At 42.8% G+C, this 21,664-nt stretch overlaps 1 protein-coding gene across 5 annotated transcripts in view; it reads right to left on the bottom strand.

The window, feature by feature from the left end:
- Window positions 1–15,753, bottom strand: part of LOC137417049 (E3 ubiquitin/ISG15 ligase TRIM25-like) — a 56,720-nt gene extending 40,967 nt beyond the window's left edge. Inside the window, exons 1-4 of one of the 5 annotated variants that reach the window (XM_078770120.1) lie at window positions 15,697–15,753; window positions 9,772–10,417; window positions 7,427–7,522; window positions 2,625–2,858 (exon numbers count right to left, since the gene is read on the bottom strand). In XM_078770120.1, the coding sequence (XP_078626246.1) occupies window positions 2,625–2,858; window positions 7,427–7,522; window positions 9,772–10,392 (951 nt within the window). In that variant the 5' untranslated portion in view covers window positions 10,393–10,417; window positions 15,697–15,753. Of the gene's footprint in view, window positions 1–2,624; window positions 2,859–7,426; window positions 7,523–9,771; window positions 10,421–14,408; window positions 14,716–15,629; window positions 15,650–15,696 lie in introns of those variants that run through there. The other 4 variants (XM_078770121.1, XM_078770118.1, XM_078770117.1 and 1 more) reach the window with 4 other exon arrangements.
- Window positions 15,754–21,664: the final 5,911 nt, after the last annotated feature.

Here is a 21,664-nt window from a genome sequence, read left to right as displayed (position 1 = left end):
CTGTTGTTTTTCATGTCAAAGTGTTATTTGAAGTATATATTTTCAGAATAAAACTGTTTTGATTGGTACTTATTTCCAAATAAATAAGTTGAAATAACTTGAAAACCAATCATCCAAATTGAATGAAATTTGGCATTAATAATCATCTTAACATGTTGGATGAATTAATGATGGCTTTTTAAGATACCCCGACCACAAATTGAGTTGTGAAAAAAATCCTTGTATTTTTCTTTAAAAACAACGAAAAAATATTTTGTGTAATTGTCATTACAATTTACTGAAAAGCCATCACTGGTCTCTTTGGATATACCCATACTAACTACCCAAAGGGGTAAATAACAGATTGACTGAGGCAGTCAGCAGTAGTTCCAATTTCAATTATGTCAACCAAAAAAACATTTTTGTATGTGTCTATAAAATTAAAGCTCACATGTTTATTTGTATCCGAAATTCACTTATGTCTGTATTTTTGGATTCCTCATACTTTAAGCTTTCTAGCAGTATGTGGTTTGTGGGGGGTAGGTTCACTGGAAAGACTGATAATTTCAATTTATTGATGGCTCGTGAAACGTGCTATTTTACCCCACCTTGCACCTTAAGATCAGTCATGTGATCGCTCATCAGCATGTCCCTCACTCACTTTGGGGAATCAATCTGTATGGTAACAAGGTCAAAGGTCATCAAATGCAAATGGAACAGGGAGTATTTGAGGCAGATGACGGTTGGTGTCGTTTTGACACTAACCGGATTCGAACCAGGCAACCAGTGCAGACTGTTGGGGGGCGGTGGGGGGTGAGGGGAGGGGGGGCTGTAACAATATTATGTTTTAGGAATCACCAAATACTGGACAATTTATAAATGGAATTGTCATACGTGTGTGTGTGTGTGTGTGTGTCTGCGTGTGTGTGTGTGTGTGTGTGTGTGTGTGTGTGTGTCTGCAAGTGTGTGTGTGTGTGTGTGTCTGCAAGTGTGTGTGTGTGTGTCTGTGTCTGCAAGTGTGTGTGTGTGTGTGTGTCTGTGTCTGCAAGTGTGTGTGTGTGTGTGTGTGTGTGTGTCTGTGTCTGCAAGTGTGTGTGTGTGTGTGTGTGTGTGTCTGTGTCTGCAAGTGTGTGTGTGTGTCTGTGTCTGCAAGTGTGTGTGTGTGTGTGTGTGTGTGTGTGTGTGTGTGTGTGTGTGTGTGTCTGTGTCTGCAAGTGTGTGTGTGTGTGTGTGTGTGTGTGTGTGTGTCTGCAAGTGTGTGTGTGTGTGTGTGTGTGTGTGTGTGTGTGTCTGTCTGCAAGTGTGTGTGTGTGTGTGTGTGTGTGTGTGTGTGTGTGTGTGTCTGTGTCTGCAAGTGTGTGTGTGTGTGTGTGTGTGTGTGTGTGTGTCTGCAAGTGTGTGTGTGTGTGTGTGTGTGTGTGTGTGTGTGTCTGTCTGCAAGTGTGTGTGTGTGTGTGTGTGTGTGCGCGTGTGTGTGTGTGTGTGTCTGTGTGTGTGTGTGTCTGCACGTGTGTGTGTGAGTGTGTGTGTCTGTGTCTGTAAGTGTGTGTGTGTGTGTCTGCAAGTGTGTGTGTCTGTGTCTGCAAGTGTGTGTGTGTGTGTGTGTGTGTGTGTGTGTGTGTGTCTGCAAGTGTGTGTGTGTGTGTGTGTGTGTGTGTGTGTGTGTGTGTGTGTCTGTGTCTGCAAGTGTGTGTGTGTGTGTGTGTCTGTGTCTGCAAGTGTGTGTGTGTATGTGTGTGTGTGTGTGTCTGTCTGCAAGTGTGTGTGTGTGTGTGTGTGTGTGTGTGTGTGTGTGTGTGTGTGTGTGTCTGTGTCTGCAAGTGTGTGTGTGTGTGTGTGTGTGTGTGTGTGTGTGTGTGCGTGTGTGTGTCTGTGTCTGCAAGTGTGTGTGTGTGTGTGTGTGTGTGTGTGTGTGTCTGCAAGTGTGTGTGTGTGTGTGTGTCTGCAAGTGTGTGTGTGTGAGTGTGTGCATGTGTGTCTGCAAGTGTGTGTGTCTGTCTCTGCAAGTGTGTGGGTCTGTGTCTGCAAGTGTGTGTGTGTTTGTGTGTGTGTGTCTGTGTCTGCAAGTGTGTGTGTGTGTGTGTCTGTGTCTGCAAGTGTGTGTGTGTGTGTCTGTGTCTGCAAGTGTGTGTGTGTGTGTGTGTCTGTGTCTGCAAGTGTGTGTGTGTGTGTGTGTCTGTGTCTGCAAGTGTGTGTGTGTGTGTGTGTGTGTCTGTGTCTGTGTCTGCAAGTGTGTGTGTGTGTGTGTGTGTGTGTGTGTGTGTGTGTGTGTCTGTGTCTGCAAGTATGTGTGTGTGTGTGTGTCTGTGTCTGCAAGTGTGTGTGTGTGTGTGTGTCTGCAAGTGTGTGTGTCTGTGTCTGCAAGTGTGTGTGTGTGTCTGTCTGTGTCTGCAAGTGTGTGTATGTCTGTGTCTGCAAGTGTGTGTGTGTGTCTGTGTCTGCAAGTGTGTGTGTGTGTCTGTGTCTGCAAGTGTGTGTGTGTCTGTGTCTGCAAGTGTGTGTCTGTGTCTGCAAGTGTGTGTGTGTGTCTGTGTCTGTGTCAAATTCAAACCAAAGCCTCAATATCCTATTCTGAAATACTAATCTCGGTCTGAAGTGAAACTCTTAAACTTTGTCTTCTATGCGATGTTCAGAATCAGCCTCACCTCCAGAAATGTAACTGCCTCCATCTCCTTGAGTGATGCTTTGAGGGTGGATTCTTCTTCACAGAGAGAATCCATCTCCTGCTGCAAGTTCTCCCTCTGGTGTTCAAGGTGAGAAAGCTTCACACTCTGTCTCTCACTGAGCCACCTCTTCATGCGATTTACCTTTTCATCCACAGCTCGATACATCTCTCTTCTCTCCCCCTCCAGCCTTTCCTCCTTCTCTTTGCCCGACACCTGAAGAAAATCATTTATGAAGGTTTGTTAAAGTTTCACTGAAAATTATAGAGGTTAAAATTACAACAAAGCGACTTCAGGATCCGTTTTGAAGGAAACAAGACCGAAAGTCTAACATCGGCATAGCCGAGCTTGTTTGATACTTTCGTTGAAGAGGATCGTATGACCTGGGTGGAGATACCAGTCAGCAAATAATGTAAGTATTAAATTATTTTGAAGTACTCCAATCTCTCAGCTGTCTGTCACCATGGAAGTGAAGAGATTGCATCGAGACACTGACACCGGTTTATTCTATATGTTGGTCAGTTCATCAACACTATCAAAGTGACCTTCGCACCATCCCGACACACACACACACACACACACACACACACACACACACACACACACACACACACACACACACACACACACACACACACACACACACACACACACACACACACACACACACACACACACACACACACGTTACGGAATGAGGTGTTTTACGGCGGCCGGAGTGCAAATCCTGCCACCAACCTCCTTGAGAGGACCCAGTGAGTTGGTATTCATTTTACCGACATCGGAAGGAGGACAGGCTGAGTCAACCTCACCTGGTGTGAATCCAATAGCTGACCAGGATTCAAACTCAGGACCCTAGGATCCCAAGCCCTCCACACTAACCGCTAGCCAACACGAGGCAGGGTGGTTGGAGGCAGTCATAAGAAATGCTTCAATGTTTGGAGCCCTGAATCAAAGGTTGAATTAGAAATGATCTGTGGGGCATGCACTTCCCCCCCCCCCCCCCCCCCCCACATCATGTATAATCACGCTGTTCTCATAATTTCAGTTCCGCCCAATCATCAAGTGTGATAATTTGCCCCAACCAGGTATATGACATAATATATGAACGTTCCCTGAAGGGTGTTGAAGGAAACATAACGAGCAAAGCCAAATGGCATTACTTACATTCCACCTTTCAGAAGCGTAATTATCGGCTATAAAACTCACCCGATATGTGGGATAAATATGTGAGGGACATACATACATACACACACACACACACATGCGGAGAGACAAACGCTGTAAACACAGGAACCAAACATCACCGCCAAAAAAATAGTTTGTTTAATCGCGAATTTGCCAGGTCTTAAAGCCTCTTTGCGAGTTTGAAGAAGAGGAAGAAGCGCTAAAGTTGGGATTATTCACACAGCAGTTTAAACGGAAACATTTATTATTCTACAACAGCAGAAACCCTTTAGAACAGGGGGTTCTTAACCTGTGGTCCATGGACCCCTTTGGGGTCCGTGGATGGGCTTCGGGGGGTCCGTGAACCAGGCACATAAAAATTATTTAAAATTTATTTTCGCTAGTTTTTTATAAAAAGTTTTATTTTTTGTCCATGTGCAGGATGTTGTGTACTTATTCTTGCTTACATCGGCATGCACTGGCATCAAAGACTCTGCCAACAATCCTGAAAGAAGTCTTGTCGACTGCCGTGAAAGTCGTAAACTTCATCAGAGCCAGGGCTCCGAATCATCGCGTTTTCAAGGGGTTTTGTCACGAAATGGGAGCAGAATACGAAGTTCTTCTCGACCACACAGAAGTTCGCTGGCTTTCCAGAGGACAAATCCTGAAGCGCTTGATGGAACTTAGGGCACAAATTTCACTTTTTTGAGAGAAAAGGAAAGTCCACTCTCGGAACAGTTTCACAGGGAGGAGTTAATTCACGGCTTGGCTTATTTGGCGGATATTTTTGGCCATATGAATGTGGTAAGTCTTTCGATTCAAGGCCCTGCAGTCACCATTATGGATGCTGCTGAAAACCTTCAAGCTCTTTTGGCCAAGCTGCCACTGTGGAAGATGAGATTGGAGGCAGACAACGATGCAAACTTTCCAATGCTGGAGGAAGTGCTTCTGCAGGATGAAGTCGAGACAGACATAGCCCTGACTATTTCTCTACAGGCAGAAATGTGCAGACACCTGGAAACTCTGCAGAACTCTTTCGAAGGTTACTTCTGCTCAGATGACCTCAAAGTTGAAATGTGGATTCGTAATCATTTCCTTGCTGATATAAACTGTATTAATGATGCAGACCTTGCCAAAGATGACCTCATTGACCTGAGGACAAAGGAAATGATACGACATGAGTTCAACTCGAAGAGTCTTGGATAATTTTGGTGTTCCTTGACACAAGCCGACCCTCGTCTGGCAAAGCGAGCTCTGGGAGCTCCGATCCCGTTTGCAACCACATCTCTTTGCGAGTCAGGATTTTCAGCACTTGTTACCATCAAAACGAAAAGTAGAAATCGATTGGATGTCAAACATGACATGCGTGTTGCCTTGTCAAAGACCACTCCCAGATTTCATCTTCTTATTGAAGCCGAAAAACAACAGCCTTCTCACTGAAATGTACTTTTGAGCATAATTAAAGTTAATTTTTTGTTTAATTTGCACAATTTGGATATATTGCATTTTATTCAGGGAATGGTCATTGATTTTTGCATGAAAAAAGTGAGATATATTCTTGTAAAGATTGTTTTTTTATTCTGATTATGACGGGATGTGAAGGAAAGAATTTTCCGATGCAATACAATTTATTCAATGTATGCAAAATTTTGTGTTTATGTGCATTTTTCTGGGGAGGGGTTTTCGCAGATTCTCAAAAAGGGGTCCATGACTCAAAAAGGTAAAGAACCCCCGCTTTAGAAGGACACAGAACGAGCATACAAAATTATATATACAGCAGTGATATTTTGCAAAAGCAACAAGAAAGAGCAATCAGAGATTGCAAACACTCGCCAGGATGTTTTCAGTGGTTTCTAAGGCTTTTGTGTAAAATCAAATATGGCGGCCGAACGTGACCGATGACGTCATTCTTTTTTCTCCACCAATTTATTCCTAGATTATGCTCAATAAATTTCATCTTGATCGGATGAAGTTTTGTTCATGTCGAATTATGACGTCATAATGGAGGCACCTATGACATCATCATTAACATAATTTACTCCACATGGAGAGTTCTTTACAATGAGCCATGTCTCAATTTTTTCTATTCAGCGCTGTCGGAGATAGAGGTTCATAGATTCTCGGTTTTTCCAAGATGGCGGCCAAACCACGTGACCTTTGACGTCATAATTATCATAAAAAATTATACAGGTGGAGTTGCAGATGTTGAAAATTTCCTGTCAATCGGACCAACCGTTGCAGAAAAAAAATATTTATTCTGTGCAGACAAACAAACAAAGTCAAACAGACAGACAAACAAAAACGGACTCAAATGCAACACACTCTCCTCAGGTGAGGGTTAAAAAAAAAAAAAAAAAAAAAAAAAAAAAAAAAGGATCCCACAATCAACAACAAAGAACCACAGCCACGATCATCGAGTGTTATAAAAGATCCTTATTACCTCCGCCACCAAAGCTGGATGGAGGTTATGTTTTCAACCCTGTCTGTTTGTGAACAAAATATCTCAAAAAGTTGTGGACGGATTCGGACGAAATTTGGCAGAGATGTCGCGTATGTGACGAGGACGACTCGATTCGATTTTGGTGAAGATCTGAATATGGATTCGGATATGATAATTATATATATTTTTAAGTGCGTTCACCATTGGGAGATAGCGCCAAAAACTATACATAGCACGATATCTCAAAAAAGTTATGGATGGATTTGGTCGAAACTTGGAAAGGTTGTGTATGCGACAAGGAAGAATCTATTCAATTTTGGTGAAGATCCGGATCCAGCTCGTAGAGTTTTTAAAGTGATTCTTCACCATTGAGTGATGTGGCCAACCAGGCGGAGGAATGCTCTCCACCGAGTGCCGTTCTAATTTTCACGTGTTTTACTTCATGTGTTTGTTTGTTTCAGACTGAATGAAAAACGGAAAGGTGGAGCATATAGATTGTGATACATGACAGGTTCAACGATATGCCCGGCGTCACGCCGTAATGACATGACATCATCCCTGCCAGGTAACCAGATCCTCAGCTCTGATTGGTGTACATTTGAGGGGACATACATACATACATGTAGTACATATGGACAGACAAACACCGTTCTAAACGGCTTTGCCCGATGGGCGACGCTGTAAAAATAAAGTAGAAATGGAAACACTCCCGGCTGCAATGCTGGTCAGTTCCACCAAACCACGGGGTTTCAACATTTCCCAAGTACAGATTTGTATTAACGAGAGAATATTTGATGTATAATTATTGAATCAAAAAGTATGGGTCTGAAATATGAATGCAAGTTGAAAGAAAACATGAAAACATCTTCCTGAGAACAAACAGTAAGGATTGAAAGTCTCTTATAAACATCTCGATGTAATTGTTTCTGCGATCACATGGAATGTTATTTTCTTTTATTCCCATCCATCTCGATTCTCTTCTTATTGTTTTGTCCAATTTTAATTTGTTATAATGCAAAAATAAAATAAAATAAAAATCCAACAAACTTCAATCTTGTTTCACAATCAATGTAAATATACGAAAAAGACAATCGTCTCTTAAAATGCAGATTGTAATGTTTTTCCATGTTATATTTTCATTTTATTATAATGACAGCCAATAATTGATGTCCCTTACCTGTGTATCCCGAACCTCTTGATGCACCTGCCGAATCTGGGACCCAACTTGCTTTATCGACTCAACGAGAGGAGGATACTTTGCAGCCAAAATTCCCTGCATGGATTAAAGAAACTTCAGTTAACAATAAAAAAAACAAAATTTATATGGAAATTAAATATTTTACAATCATTTTAAATATCGACTTGAAATACATTTGTGAGAAATATCACAATGATTGTAGATTACGAGTTGAACATGGAAAAATGTCCTTTATTTAAATGACGCCGATGCGGGATGAAAACAGAAAAGAGGAACATGAACTCGAATGTGGATTCTGGAATCATTTCCTGGCGAGAATAAAAAAGAACCACTTTCAGAGGCCATTTCCCCCCGCAGGGAGAGGTTTGGCCTTTTTGGGGGAACCGTGGTCCCCTTTTTGAAACAATGTTTTATGGCCAGATGCCCTTCCTGCTGCCAACCCTGTTAGTCACCTCTTGCGACACACAGGGAATTACCAGTGAACTGGTACTCAAATTGCCGACCTTGGAAGGATGACAGGTTGAGTCAACCCTCTTGGCGTTAATTCAATGATCGACCGGGATTCGAAACGAGGATCCTCGGATCCCAAGCCGGCACCCTAACCGCTAAGCCAACCCCAGGCTGGCGAGACTGTGCTGAATTAATAACTGCGAGACATTAGCACGACAAGACACTTTTGTTGATCTGTGAAGGAAGCACATCATGTGGTTAAGATAATTTGGGTTAAAATATTGATTTGTGAATATGATTGGATAAATATGGAAATAAGCTAAACCCCACACTCTTGTATCCATAAACTACAATCCACCATTATAAACGAGAAAGATGTTACACTAGGAGTGTATTCCGACATACAGGCCAGGCGTTATCTCAATGTGTCTGCCTTACATAGACGTTAAAACTGGGTGTCCTCTCTGGTCTTATTAGTTGGTGGATGTTAAAGTTCCAACACTGTCCGTTGTAAAGCATCGGCGAGTTATCACTGGTAACATAATCAAATTCCGAATTCATTCCTGGACCACAGGTAGCAAGTGGTCTGCTCTTCTTTGAGAGTCCTCAACACCAGGTTACATTGCTGGCTATGTGCGACAATGGTTGCAGTCTCGGCCGGTTATTTCAAATGATTATTGTCAACTGTCTTTTTAAAACAAGGAGGGTAACCAATTCGTTCATATATCTATCTATTTTCTATATTTATAAAGTTTTTGTTTGTTTGTTTGTTTGTTTGCGCAAGCTAATCTCCTGAACGGTGAAAGATAGGAGGGGTGTTTTAGGCTAGGTGGCGAGACCGGTCGAGGCCGCATCGGCCGGGCTGGGCCCATTTCGCAATTAAAAGCTGAGCTGAATTATACAGTCACGTGAAAAAGTAAGGACACCCCATGTAAAGTTTTGACTTTTTCAACATATTTCAACACACAGCTATTTGATCTTCATTTCAACAATCTATCTATAATTCCAGTAATCTCTGTACGTTTGTACGTTTGTACGTTTGTACGTTTGTTTGTCTGTGACCGCTGTTTCTCGACAACCACGGGTCCGATATACTTTTAACTTGCCAGGTATATTGCTGGGGACCCGAGGATGTGCCTTTTCAAGGTTTCATATTAATCGGACAATTACTTACCGAGCTATGTCCAAAAAACGATTCAACCAATCAGAGAGCAGCGAACGATCGCGTGTGCCGAACGTGGAGGACACACTCTGCCTCGGATGGCACATTTGAGAGCGTATTCATTTATTTCACGTTTGCAAACTATGTTGGCGTTAAACTATGTTTTAAAACTAATAAAACCGAATTTGCGATTCATTCGCTTTCCTGCGCGTTTGTGCACGCGATGGCGATTTCTTTACCAAACTCCGGAAGCCGTTCGCTTTGGACCAAACCATTGCATGTAAATAGAGGGGGGGGATTGTCACCGTACTCGCAAGCCGTTCGCTTTGGACCAAACCATTTCATGGAAATAGAGGGGGGGGATATAATTTTAGATATAGATATAGTACGGGCAATGCCCTAGTATAGATAAAGGTGATATAATATAACAAATATCATGAAACATTTACATTTTGTAGTCCATTGTATAATTTAAATAAACATAAATGCAAATTTCACATGTGGAAAAAGTAAGTACAATTAAAAGCCGAGCTGAATGATAGTAGTCAATCTTCTACGGCCACAAGTAAAAGCTGAATTATAGTAGAAAATTCATTCAAAAAGAACCTGGGCAACGCCGGGTGCATTCGGCTAGTTTCATTATAAAGCCAAAACCAATTCCTGAGCAAATTACAAAGAAATGAGAAAAATATTTTTGAACTGATTCAGATACCTTGAATTCAGCAAGAGCCACCTCCACAGGTACAACTTCATGGTCCTGATGTTCAGCTTTACACAACAGAGACACCAAGCTCTCATCGTCCTTGCAGTAGAAGTGGATCGAGTTCCCATGCTCGGTACATCCGGGATCTTCCACTTTCATTTCCGGCTCCACAAGGTTGTGCCCTTTGTGTTTAGGGGGCTTCACGTGTCTCTCACAGCACACGGTCTCATATGGTACACACCGCATGGCTGCCTCTTCATTACACTCCTCACAGTGACTCTCACGGCCTCCCACATTCACCATCCTGTTCACTGTGACATCACCTTCACCATCCTTTCCCTCAGCCTGACCCCCAACACTTTGACGACCTTCACCTTCTCTCAGCTTCATCTGTTCTACCAACCTTGCAAGGATCACATTCTTATGGAGTTTTGTTTTTTGAGGAAAAACCTCACGACAATTTGGACAAAGACAGGCAGTGGATTCTTCTCTGCTTTCCCAATAATTCTCGAGACAGGAAGAACAAAATGAGTGTCCGCAAGGCAGTGCAACTGGCTCTTCAAACAGTTGCAAACAGATGGCACATGTGAGCTCATTGGAGCTATCTTCGAAATAAGAATAAGACGCCATTTCCCCAGGAAGAGAGAGATGGAACCTGCTGGTCAGATAGTGGTTACAAAAGAGACAGCATTAGCAAATCTTAAACAATACTCAGTTGTCAACTTAGAAAACAAGACACACCCCAACCAATCCACATGAAAAACAATCACCCTGGTGATGTTCCTTCCCTCCCCACCCGCTAGCATCACCTCCTCCTCCTCCTCTCCCCACTCCTCCAGCCAATGAACATAAGTTGATAATCTCTAAGAGATGGAATTATTGTAAAAAAAAGAAAAAAAAAGAAGACTTTTGGCCATCGTAAGCGGCCAACATGGCGGCTCCTCACTCACAACAGGCACGCCATCGTTCGGTGGCAAAGCCCATGGCAGTGAGGAGCCTTCGGCTGTCAGTTCCTCTTTTTGTAGAGAAAGTCAAGGATCATGTAAAAGGTACAACACAGAATGGATCAGGATGGAACAGAACATAAAGGATCTAAATATCGAGGGCAGAGAAGATTATCGTTGCTCATGTGGGACGATCTGAGATGGTGGTGAACAACTATGTTGAAAACCTGAATGGGAGAATGAGATTTAAGATTTTGGATTTTGTGAGTTTCACCAGAAGGAGGTCGATGATGGAAGCTGATCGGTCTGGAGTTAAGGTGTTTCCGATTTTGCACCTTTTTATGTAATGTGGTGATGCTGGCTGATTTCCAAGCAGATGGAAGATGACCTAGACTCCTAGAGCAAATGAAAGGGTGAAAGGGGCAGAAAAGGGAAGTGCAAGAGCAGAAAAGTCAGTTTTTAGGACACGTGAGCTGATGCCATCCGGTCTGGTTACAAAATCAGTCAAGGGTTGCGAGAAACCTCAATTTTCACAGGTCCAAAATGCACAAAATGAGTCCAGGGACAGTCGGACACAACTGGGGAGGGTGGGTACATACAGAAAATGAGGGGTTGCGGACACAATAAGCAATCACAGAATTGAGGCATTCGGCCTTCTCATGAGTGGAGTCGGCCATGGTGCCATTTCAAGAGAGGGAAGTGAGGAATAGGGAGCATAATCTGGAGACAGACTTAATGAGGTGCGACCAGGTTTGAGAGGAGGGAGATAAGTTTGAGAGGAGGGAGATAAGTTTGAAAGTTCATTCTTGTGGTTGGACAGATGTTTTTTGTCTCTCCTGAGAGTGGACACACACATGTTGCGGGCTTTGTGGAATGATCTGAGATTGCTTTCAGTTGGGTTTGCTTTCCAGGAAGAGAAGGGAAGCTGTTTCAGAGCAACTGCCTCGCCACTGGATTCCGTGTCCCATGGGCGGCTATTTTCGGACAACTGAAGACGAGATGGGATGGATCTGTGCAAAAGATGGAGTAGCTTCTTCTGGAAGAATTCCCAGGCTGATTTGATACCAGGGGCAGGAAAAAAATAGGAGACCAATCCTGGAATGATTCTGTGCTTTCTATTATTCTGTGATTATGTGATTGCATGCAATCTACCCTCATAAGTACCAAGTGTAATTTCAAACAAACCATTCATTAATGTGATGGTAGAGAGCGGACATGATGGGATAAATGTTCTCATGTGTCCGAGTTTCTTATTTATCCAAATATTACAAACACAGATGCATCAAATTAAACAAACATCTCTCTTCTTGTTGACAACAAACAGAGCTAATGACATTTTAAACACAAAGAGGAGGGCGAGGCCTTTTCATACAAGAGGATTACGAGTGTGCCAAGTCTTTCATCACAACGTACACATCAAATATGTATTGGTCCTTCAGAGGGATGAAACTGACCACTTCGACATTGCATTGGTTGTCAAGTGTGAACAACCTTCGTCACCCGAAGCTGTACACGAAATGGTCCTGTTGAATGACACTCGAGGGTGATAACTGAAGCTGTCATGTAATGATATGTGAGGTCAAGTCTTTGGTCATGTCATGTCTTGCATCTCGTCAAGCTGGTTATTCCAAATATCCTCTGGTGTCCTGTCAGGGTGGGCTTCTTTCTGATTACCAACCTTGGTCTCCCCAGGTTTGTAAACAAAGATTAAAATGGATATTTCATTTGAGACCAAATTTAACTGCTTTAATTATCGACAGGCCCAGTCCTATTCCTGATCTTCATCAATGATCCATCTGACCCTCGAGATCTATTTGCTGATGATTCCATCTTCTGCCGTGACATCCCTCATCCTTCAGACAGGCAGGCTGCAGCCACTTCCCTCTCTTCAGACCTTGACAAAATGATAAGCTGGTCAAGTCAAACACTTGGAATATGTCTTTCAATCCTGATAAATGTCATACAATCTATCCATCCGCCTCGATCCATCCGTGTGTGTGTGTGTGTCTGTCTCTGTCTCTGTCTCTGTCTCTCTCTCTCTCTCTCTCTCTCTATACAATCTGTCAAACCCTCCGATCTACTTTCTTAACAATCATCTGGAGGAAGTTCAGTTATTCAAAGTCCTGCGTCTCACTATCAGCGATGATCTTTCTTGGGCAAATCACATTTCAAAGTCGGCCTCCAAAACCAGCCGCCAACTGGACATCCTCTGTCGTACAAAGTCCTTCCTTGGCACACCTGAAATATTATCCACCTTCATCCACAGCTTGATGGAGTATTGCTCTCCCCTCTGGGCTGGCTTCCCTGCATCACTACATACTCAGCTTGTCGCTATGGAAACCAAGACCTATAAGATTACTGGAATCTCCTACGATGAAGCGGAGTCTTTGGGATTATCACTCCGACATTGCAGACAGATCGGGGGGTCTCTCTGTCTTCTACTGCCTCCTCTCTGGTCTTGCACCTTGTGCTCTATATGTGCTTTTTCCCACCTCCAACCCCCTTCCCAGGTTTCTGCACATCTCACATGGTCCACCATCAACCCCCTTCTGGTGAGACAACCGAAATCCAGGATCACTGCTCACCTCCACTCATTTGTTCCTCTTCCCTCCCCCCCCCCACCCCCCAACCCCCTGCCCCCATCACCTCCCCCACCTATGGAACAAACTCCCACATCTTTTTCAATCTCATTCCTCCATCCAGGTCTTCAAGACAACCGTTCACCACCACCTCAGATCATCCCCCATTCCAAAACCATTAACTTTTCTACCCTGATTGACCGCCTCTACACCCCAATCCCTCATCCTTCCAAATTTCCAGTTTTCCCTCCTTTATCCATATTGTCCACCCCATGCATACTCTCCTATCCCCCATTCCCACCACCCTATTGTTTGTCCAAGTCTCCCTCCATTTTTTCCCTCAACTCAGCTGTTTGTGTTTCCCCCCTTACCTCTCTCTCCTGTTCCTTTTGTCCTGATCCGTTCAGAGTGCTCGTACTAGCTCTAACACGAGCCTCCACTGTGTATACAAAAATAATAATAAAAACAGTTCACGCAGTTGATAAGGAAAAGATGAAAACAGTCTTTATCTTTCCTTATAAAACCCTTGGTGCCTCCTCCATCACCTCCACCACCGAAAGTATTTGTGAACACGACATCTCAAAAAGTTGTGGACTGATTTGGATGGAATTTGGTGAGCAGGTTGGGTACGTGACAAGGAAGAGGTAATTCAATTTTGGTGAAGATTTGAATTCCGGATCCGGATCTGGGAACTTTTTCATGATTCTTCACCATGTCCATAGAGAGGTCGAGCAAAAACAAAAAACCGGCATATAGCAGGATATCTCAAAAAGTTGTGGACGGATTTGTACGAAACTTGGTGGACAGGTTGGGTGTCTGACAAGGACAAATAGATTCGATTTTGGTGAATATCTGAATATGGATTTGGATATGAGAATTATTTAATTTATCCAGTGATTCTTCACCATTGAATTATAATTATATCAGATATGGCTAACCAGGTGGAGGTATGTGCCCTCCACTGAGTGCCGTTCTCGTCTCGGTCTGCATTCTTTGACTTACCTGGTAACATGATTAAAATAGGTACATTCTCATTCTGATCAACAGTATCACATTACCTGTTCTACACACAAGTGGTCGGTGTTCGTGGTGCGTTGTTGGTGTGCGTGTGCATCGGACTCACCGTATCACTATCAGGTGTGTACTGAAGGCTGAGGCTTCACCAACAAAGACAACAAATGTACAAAGGAAGAAACAAAACGTTTTCGTCCTTCAAGGAATAAAATGAATAAAATCGAAAACCGGATAAACTTTCCTGTGGTTATGGAACCGGTCCAGGAAGTGAACGCCTTAATCAGTGACGTCATACGTTAACGAAGTGACGTCATTCGTTAACGCAGTGACGTCATTCGGGGAAGTGAACAACGTTCCGAGAATCGACGTCTTTATCTTCTCAGGGTGGATACACTTACTGCAACGAAGAAGTTCTCCACAAAATTGGGATTAATAACAATGACGTCCCTGCAAAATAATATATTTTCAGCTTTACTCACCAAATAAACTTGATTTAACTCACCAAATAAACTTGATTTAACTCACCAAATAAACTTGATTTAACTCACCAAATAAACTCGATTTAACTCACCAAATAAACTCGATTTAACTCACCAAATAAACTCGATTTAACTCACCAAATAAACTCGATTTAACTCACCAAATAAACTCGATTTAACTCACCAAATAAACTCGATTTAACTCACCAAATAAACTTGATTTAACTCGCCAAATAAACTTGATTTAACTCACCAAATAAACTTGATTTAACTCACCAAATAAACTCGATTTAACTCACCAAATAAACTTGATTTAACTCACCAAATAAACTTGATTTAACTCACCAAATAAACTCGATTTAACTCACCAAATAAACTTGATTTAACTCACCAAATAAACTCGATTTAACTCACCAAATAAACTCGATTTAACTCACCAAATAAACTCGATTTAACTCACCAAATAAACTCGATTTAACTCACCAAATAAACTCGATTTAACTCACCAAATAAACTCGATTTAACTCACCAAATAAACTTGATTTAACTCGCCAAATAAACTTGATTTAACTCACCAAATAAACTCGATTTAACTCACCAAATAAACTCGATTTAACTCGCCAAATAAACTTGATTTAACTCACCAAATAAACTCGATTTAACTCACCAAATAAACTCGATTTAACTCACCAAATAAACTCGATTTAACTCACTAAATAAACTTGATTTAACTCACCAAATAAACTTGATTTAACTCACCAAATAAACTTGATTTAACTCACCAAATAAACTTGATTTAACTCACCAAATAAACTTGATTTAACTCACCAAATAAACTTGATTTAACTCACCAAATAAACTCGATTTAACACCAAATAAACTTGATTTAACTCACCAAATAAACTTGATTTAACTCACCAAATAAACTCGATTTAACACCAAATAAACTTGAAGCCTTGTGATGTTTCCGGTTGCACTCGAGCTTGCTGAGTCGATGGAAAAGCTCAACACTGTTTTTGTCTTCTTCGTGGAACCGCCCACCAAGGTGCGACCTCCCACTAATGGGCGGGGCTTCCAAACAACATGAGGTAAGTGGCTTCACGCACCAACGTGTGGCCTCCCACTAATGGGCGGGGCTTCCAATTAACATGAAGCGTTTATCCCATCTCAACAAAACAACACAAATGGTCATGGAGGGGTGGGGTTGGCGAAGGTTCCTGGCAGTGCATTTTAAATTGCCCCCCTCCTCATCCCCGTTATAAGGTTTTGTATTAATGGTGATTGAATTGGTGAAATTTTAACATCTGACAATGTTCGAACCCCACAAACAGTATAAGATCAGCAGCGGTGTGTTCCGTTAACCAGCTGCTTGCTATCGCTTTCTAAGCCAGTCGTTCCGTATCAAGCTTTACAAGCCGCTCGTTAAGCGGAACAAGCGATGAAGAACCCCGAAGAATTTGAAGACCCCTATGATGCTTTAGACCCCAAAGACCCTGCATACCATGTACACCCTTAAGACCCATATGACCCTCAAGACTCTTTAAGTCCCTTTAAGATCCTTTAGACCCCAAATATCCCCTTGATACCCTAAATACACTTCAGTCCTTTAAGACCCAATTGAGAGCACCAACGACCTATTAGACTCCCAAGACACTTTTAGCGGCTATTATAGGACAACTGAAGACGATTTTCAGTTTTTCTTCCACTGTGAACACCATAGTTGGTGTAGGATCCTACTGACTACTTCTTAGAAATGGTGTGCGACCACCAAGAGAGAAGGCAATAGAAACGACAGAACATCAGGCTGCTCAAATAGTCGACATTTTTATGGTGTAGCCCACAGGGCAAAGCCGTCTTGAAGAGTGTTTGTCTGTCCATATGTATGTATGTATGTATGTATGTATGTCTGTATGTATGTATGTATGTATGTGTGTGTGTATGTATGTCTGTCCCCTCAAACGTAAACCAATCAGAGCTGAGGATCTGGTCACATGAGAGGGGTGATGTCATGTCATTACGGCGGTACGACGGCTGACTCCACACACCGCCATTTTGATTCCTTTGCCGTTCAGGCCGGACATATCGTTGAACCTGTCCTGTATCACAATCTGCATGTTCTACCTTTACGTTTTCCATTCAGTGTGAAACACAAACAAAACGCGTGAAACACATCAAGGAAAACACATGAAAATAAGCATCTTTTTTAACACTCGATTGTTATCACTAGCGAAGTACCCGTGCTACATACGGGTGGGAGGCCAGAAGCCAACAGACAATGCAGAAACGGCGAATGCTAAAGCATGAAACCAATCAATTCCACATTCATGAAGCACCTTCAGTCGCATATAAGACATGGACAGCAAGTTGGTGAAGGACGTCCACGAAAAACGTACCGTACGCAAAGAAACGGGTACGTTTGTTCTGTACCCAGTCCATGGCGAATCTGCATATGGCGATCCACGAATTTCACGTTTAGAAAGTAGAAACCATCACGGCATTCTATCATTCACTTGAACTCGATATCTCTTTTTTTCATTCCAAACAGCAAAACTCCAATCACAAATTAAATAACATTAATATAAAAAATAAACTTTTAACAACATTCGTGACGTAAACAAATATTTAAATCCTGATGTGAAGTTCCATACGGTTGGGTGAATACAATTACGAATTCAAAATCGTAATTGTATTCACTCAATTCCAATCATCAATTGATACTTTAACAAAACGATTAACACGATTAACGTTTAACGTTTAACGTTTAACGATGAAACATTATGATTGAATGACGGTTGTATTGGGATATTATCAAACCCACGCATTGCCGTCATCTGTCCACTTCCGGATTCGCTGCAGGTTCGTAATTCTCATCAAAATCTAAACAGTATTTGTTGAATTTAAATAAAAGCCACATCACTGTTCATATCGGTAAATATTATTCCATCATGTTTGGAAAAACTGGAAAATTGGAAAAATTGGAAAACAATATACCCCATTTTACTCCAGGAGGTCCTAGAATTACCCACCGAAAATATCGTTGCGATCAGTTGAGCCGTTTTTGCGATTCCTTCGAACGGACAGACGGACATTTGGTGAATTACAGTAAGATAAGATGGCTGTGGCTGTTGTTGTTGTTGTTGTTGTTGGTTTGTTCATTCTGTGTAGTTTTATATATGTTTATATTGCTTCGCAATATAGCACAACTTTATATATAATTTTGTATGCTCGTTCCGTGTCCTTCGACAGAGTTTCTACTGTCGTAGAATAATAAATGTTTCCGTTTAAACTGCTGTGTGAATAATCCCAACATTAGCGCTTCTTCCTCTTCTTCCATTTCGCAAAGAGGATTTTCGAACTGGCAAATTCGTGATTGAACAAACTATATTTTTACGGCTTGGATGTTTGGTTCCTGTGTTTGCAGCGTTTGTCTCTCCGTGTGTGTGTGTGTATGTATGTATGTATGTATGTATGTATGTATGTATGTATGTATGTATGTGTAGCGGTTCCCGCTGGATGTACACAATCGCCTTGCACCTGCCAGGATGCGGCCAGGGCGCAATCGCCATGCCAGGCTTGTCCGGGCGGGCCCAGACGCTCCTCTCCCGGGCATGCCCGGACTCGCTGTTCCCGGGCACGCCCGAACCTCCCGGGCACGCCCGGTCTCGTCTTTCCCGGGCATGCCCGCTCTCGCCTTTCCAGGGCTAGCCCAGAACGCCCGGACATGCCCGCTCTCGCCTTTCCAGGGCTCGCCCAGAGCGTCCGGGCATGCCCGCTCTTGCCTTTCCAGGGCTCGCCCAGAGCGTCCGGGCATGCCCGCTCTCGCCTTTCCAGGGCTCGCCCAGAGCGCCCGGGCACGCCCAGCCTCGACATGCCAGGCCGCGTCCTGCATGTCCAGACTCGCCTTTCCAGGACTCGCCCCTGACACCCGGGCATGCCCGGTCTCGCTTTTCCCGGGCAAACGCTCCGGCATAAATGTGTATATATATTGCTGCCCGATAAACGGGCTTTTCAGAGTACCCGAGTTTGATACGTATAATAAAGCAACTCGGACGAATTTCCGTCTTTGGTCGCGTCAATTCTTTCGACTCGCGTTGGAGCACAGCTCCTTCATATGTATGTATGTATGTATGTATGTATGTATATATGTAAGTATGTATGTATGTATGTGTGTATGTATGTATGTATGTATGTATGTATGTATGTATGTATGTGTGTATGTATGTATGTATATATGTATGTATATATGTATGTATGTATGTATGTATATATGTATGTATGTATGTATGTATGTATGTATGTATATATGTATGTATGTATGTATGTATGTCCCTCACATATTTATCCTACATTTTAGATGAGTTTTATAGCAAAGATTACGCTTCTGAAAGGTTGATTGTAAGTAATGCCATTTGGATTTGCTAGTAATGTTTCTTTAAACACCCTTTCGGGAACATTCACATATTACATCAAAAAACCTTGTTGGGGCAAATTATCACAATTGATGATTGGGGGGAACTGAAATTATGATAACAGGGTGATGAGTGATGACATATGATGGGGGAGAAGGTGGAGGACGGAGGGGGGGGGGAGGTGGTGCATGCCCCCCAGATCACATATCTATCTATAATTCCAGTAATCTCTGTGTGTATGTTTGTATGTATGTATGTATGTATGTATGTATGTATGTCTGTGACCGCTGTTTCTCGACAACCACGGGTCCGATATACGTTAAACTTGCCAGGTATATTGCTGGGGACCCGAGGATGTGCCTTTTCAAGGTTTCATATTAATCGGACAAGTAGTTACCGAGCTATGTCCAAAAAACGATTCAACCAATCAGAGAGCAGCGAGCTATCACGTGTGCCGAACGTGCCGAACAGACTCTGCATCGGACGGCACATTTGAGAGCGTATTCATTTATTTCACGTTGGCAAACTATGTTGGCGTTAAACTATGTTTTAAAACTAATTAAAACTAATTTGCAATTCATCGTAACTGCGATTTGCGACCTTCCGGACAGTGAAGACTTCACTTCCGGCAGCCAATCACAGAACGCGTTGTTGCGAGCCGAGCCGAGCGCGTGCGCCATTACGGTTCGTAATTCGATTTCTTCCGGAGAAAATAATAATTTCTCGATTTCTTATGCGCATTATTTCTCCCAGAGCGAAGGGCGGAAGCGAAGAGCGTTGTTTTTTTTGTTTACGGGCGTACGGGCGTACGGGCGGGGTAGAGCGTACCGGTAGCGTTTTGTTTTTTTTTTGGCAAGGAACGGGCACCCACGTACGGGCATGCCCTAGTATTTAAAACTTTGATAAAGGGCTCTTCAAACATTGAAGAATTTCTTATGACTGCTTCCAACCACCCGAAACCTGGTGTTGGCTTAAGGGTCACAGGGCTTGGGATTTTGTGAGGGCTTGGGATCCTAGGGTCCTTTGTTTGAATCCCGTTCAGCTGTTGAATTAACACCAGGTGAGGTTAACTCAGCCTGTCATTCTTCTGAGGTCGAGGTGAGGTGAGGTCTGAGATCTTCTCTCAAGGAGGTTGGGGCCAGGATTTGCACTCCGGCTGCTGTAAAACACCTCATTCCGTAACACACACAGTGGTGTGTGTCGGGATGGCGCTGAGGTCACTTTGATAGTGTTGACTAACTGACCAACATCTAGAAACATAGGGGCAATACCCCTGGCGCTCACCAGGTCGAATAAACAGTATACTGCACTGACTAAAGGTATTTAAAACCAATTTCAATGGTTGTGAGAAGACAGGGCAGCATCTAGAATCATACTAACATAATCATAAGACTTTAAACAAACAAAGAAAAACATACTTATTTTGGGGGGCAACCCCCACCCCCCTTCCAAAACCCCATATACGTCTTAAGACCCCAATTTTTCTAATGCCTTGAACAAACATTGGTACATAATGGGTGATTTAGGTTGTGGTCAAGTTTCATCGAAATTGCATGTGTGGTTTCTGAGAAGAAAGCAAATACCTATTGTGGGGGGCAACCCCCGTAAAGCCCCAAATGGGCACATTGTTAATACCGTGAACAAACATCGGTACATCACGGGTGATGAAGGTTGTGGTCAAGTTTCATCGAAATAGTGTGTGTCGTTTCAGAAAAGAAAGGAAATTCCTATTTTGGGGGGTCAAACCTGGACCCACTTTAACCCTGGTAAACCCCCTTAGACCTCAATTTTTCCAATACCTTGAACAAACATCGGTACATCATGAGTGATTAAGGTTGTGGTCAAGTTTCATCGAAATTGCATGTGTAGTTTCTGAGAAGATAGCAAATACCTATTGTGGGGGGCAACCCCCTCCCCCCACAGACCCCTAAAGGGGCAGATTTTTTTTAATGCAGTGAACATACTTTGGTACATCACGGGTGGTGAAGGTTGTGGTCATGTTTCATCGAAATCGTGTGTGTAGTTTCTGAGAAAAAAGGAAATACCTATTTTGGGGGGCAAACGTGGACCCACTTTGACCCCCCCTTAGACTTCCATTTTTTAAAATGCAGTAAACAAACATTGGTACATCATGGGAAATGAAGGTTGTGGTAAAGTTTCATCGAAATCGTGTGTGTAGTTTCAGAGGAAAAAGCAAATTCCTATTTTGGGGGTCAAACCTGGATCCACTTTGACCCCCGGCAAACCCCCTTAGACCCCGATTTTTTTTAATGCCGTGAACGAACTTCGTCACAACACAACAAATATAATTTGTGCCAAATTTGGACACAATCCCTTCAGCGGTCTCTGAGAAGAAGTTTCAAGTGTTTCCGGGCGGACTGACGGGCGGACGCGCCATCGCATAATCTCCCCTGAACTTCGTTCCAGGTGAGCTAATCAACCAGTGTCTCAATGCAATCTCTTCACTTCCATGGTGA

The sequence above is a fragment of the Myxine glutinosa genome, chromosome 1, assembly GCF_964187855.1.
Source record: "Myxine glutinosa chromosome 1, kmMyxGlut1.1, whole genome shotgun sequence".
NCBI classification, from domain to species: domain Eukaryota; kingdom Metazoa; phylum Chordata; class Myxini; order Myxiniformes; family Myxinidae; genus Myxine; species Myxine glutinosa.
This window is presented reverse-complemented; position numbering and strand designations above follow the sequence as displayed.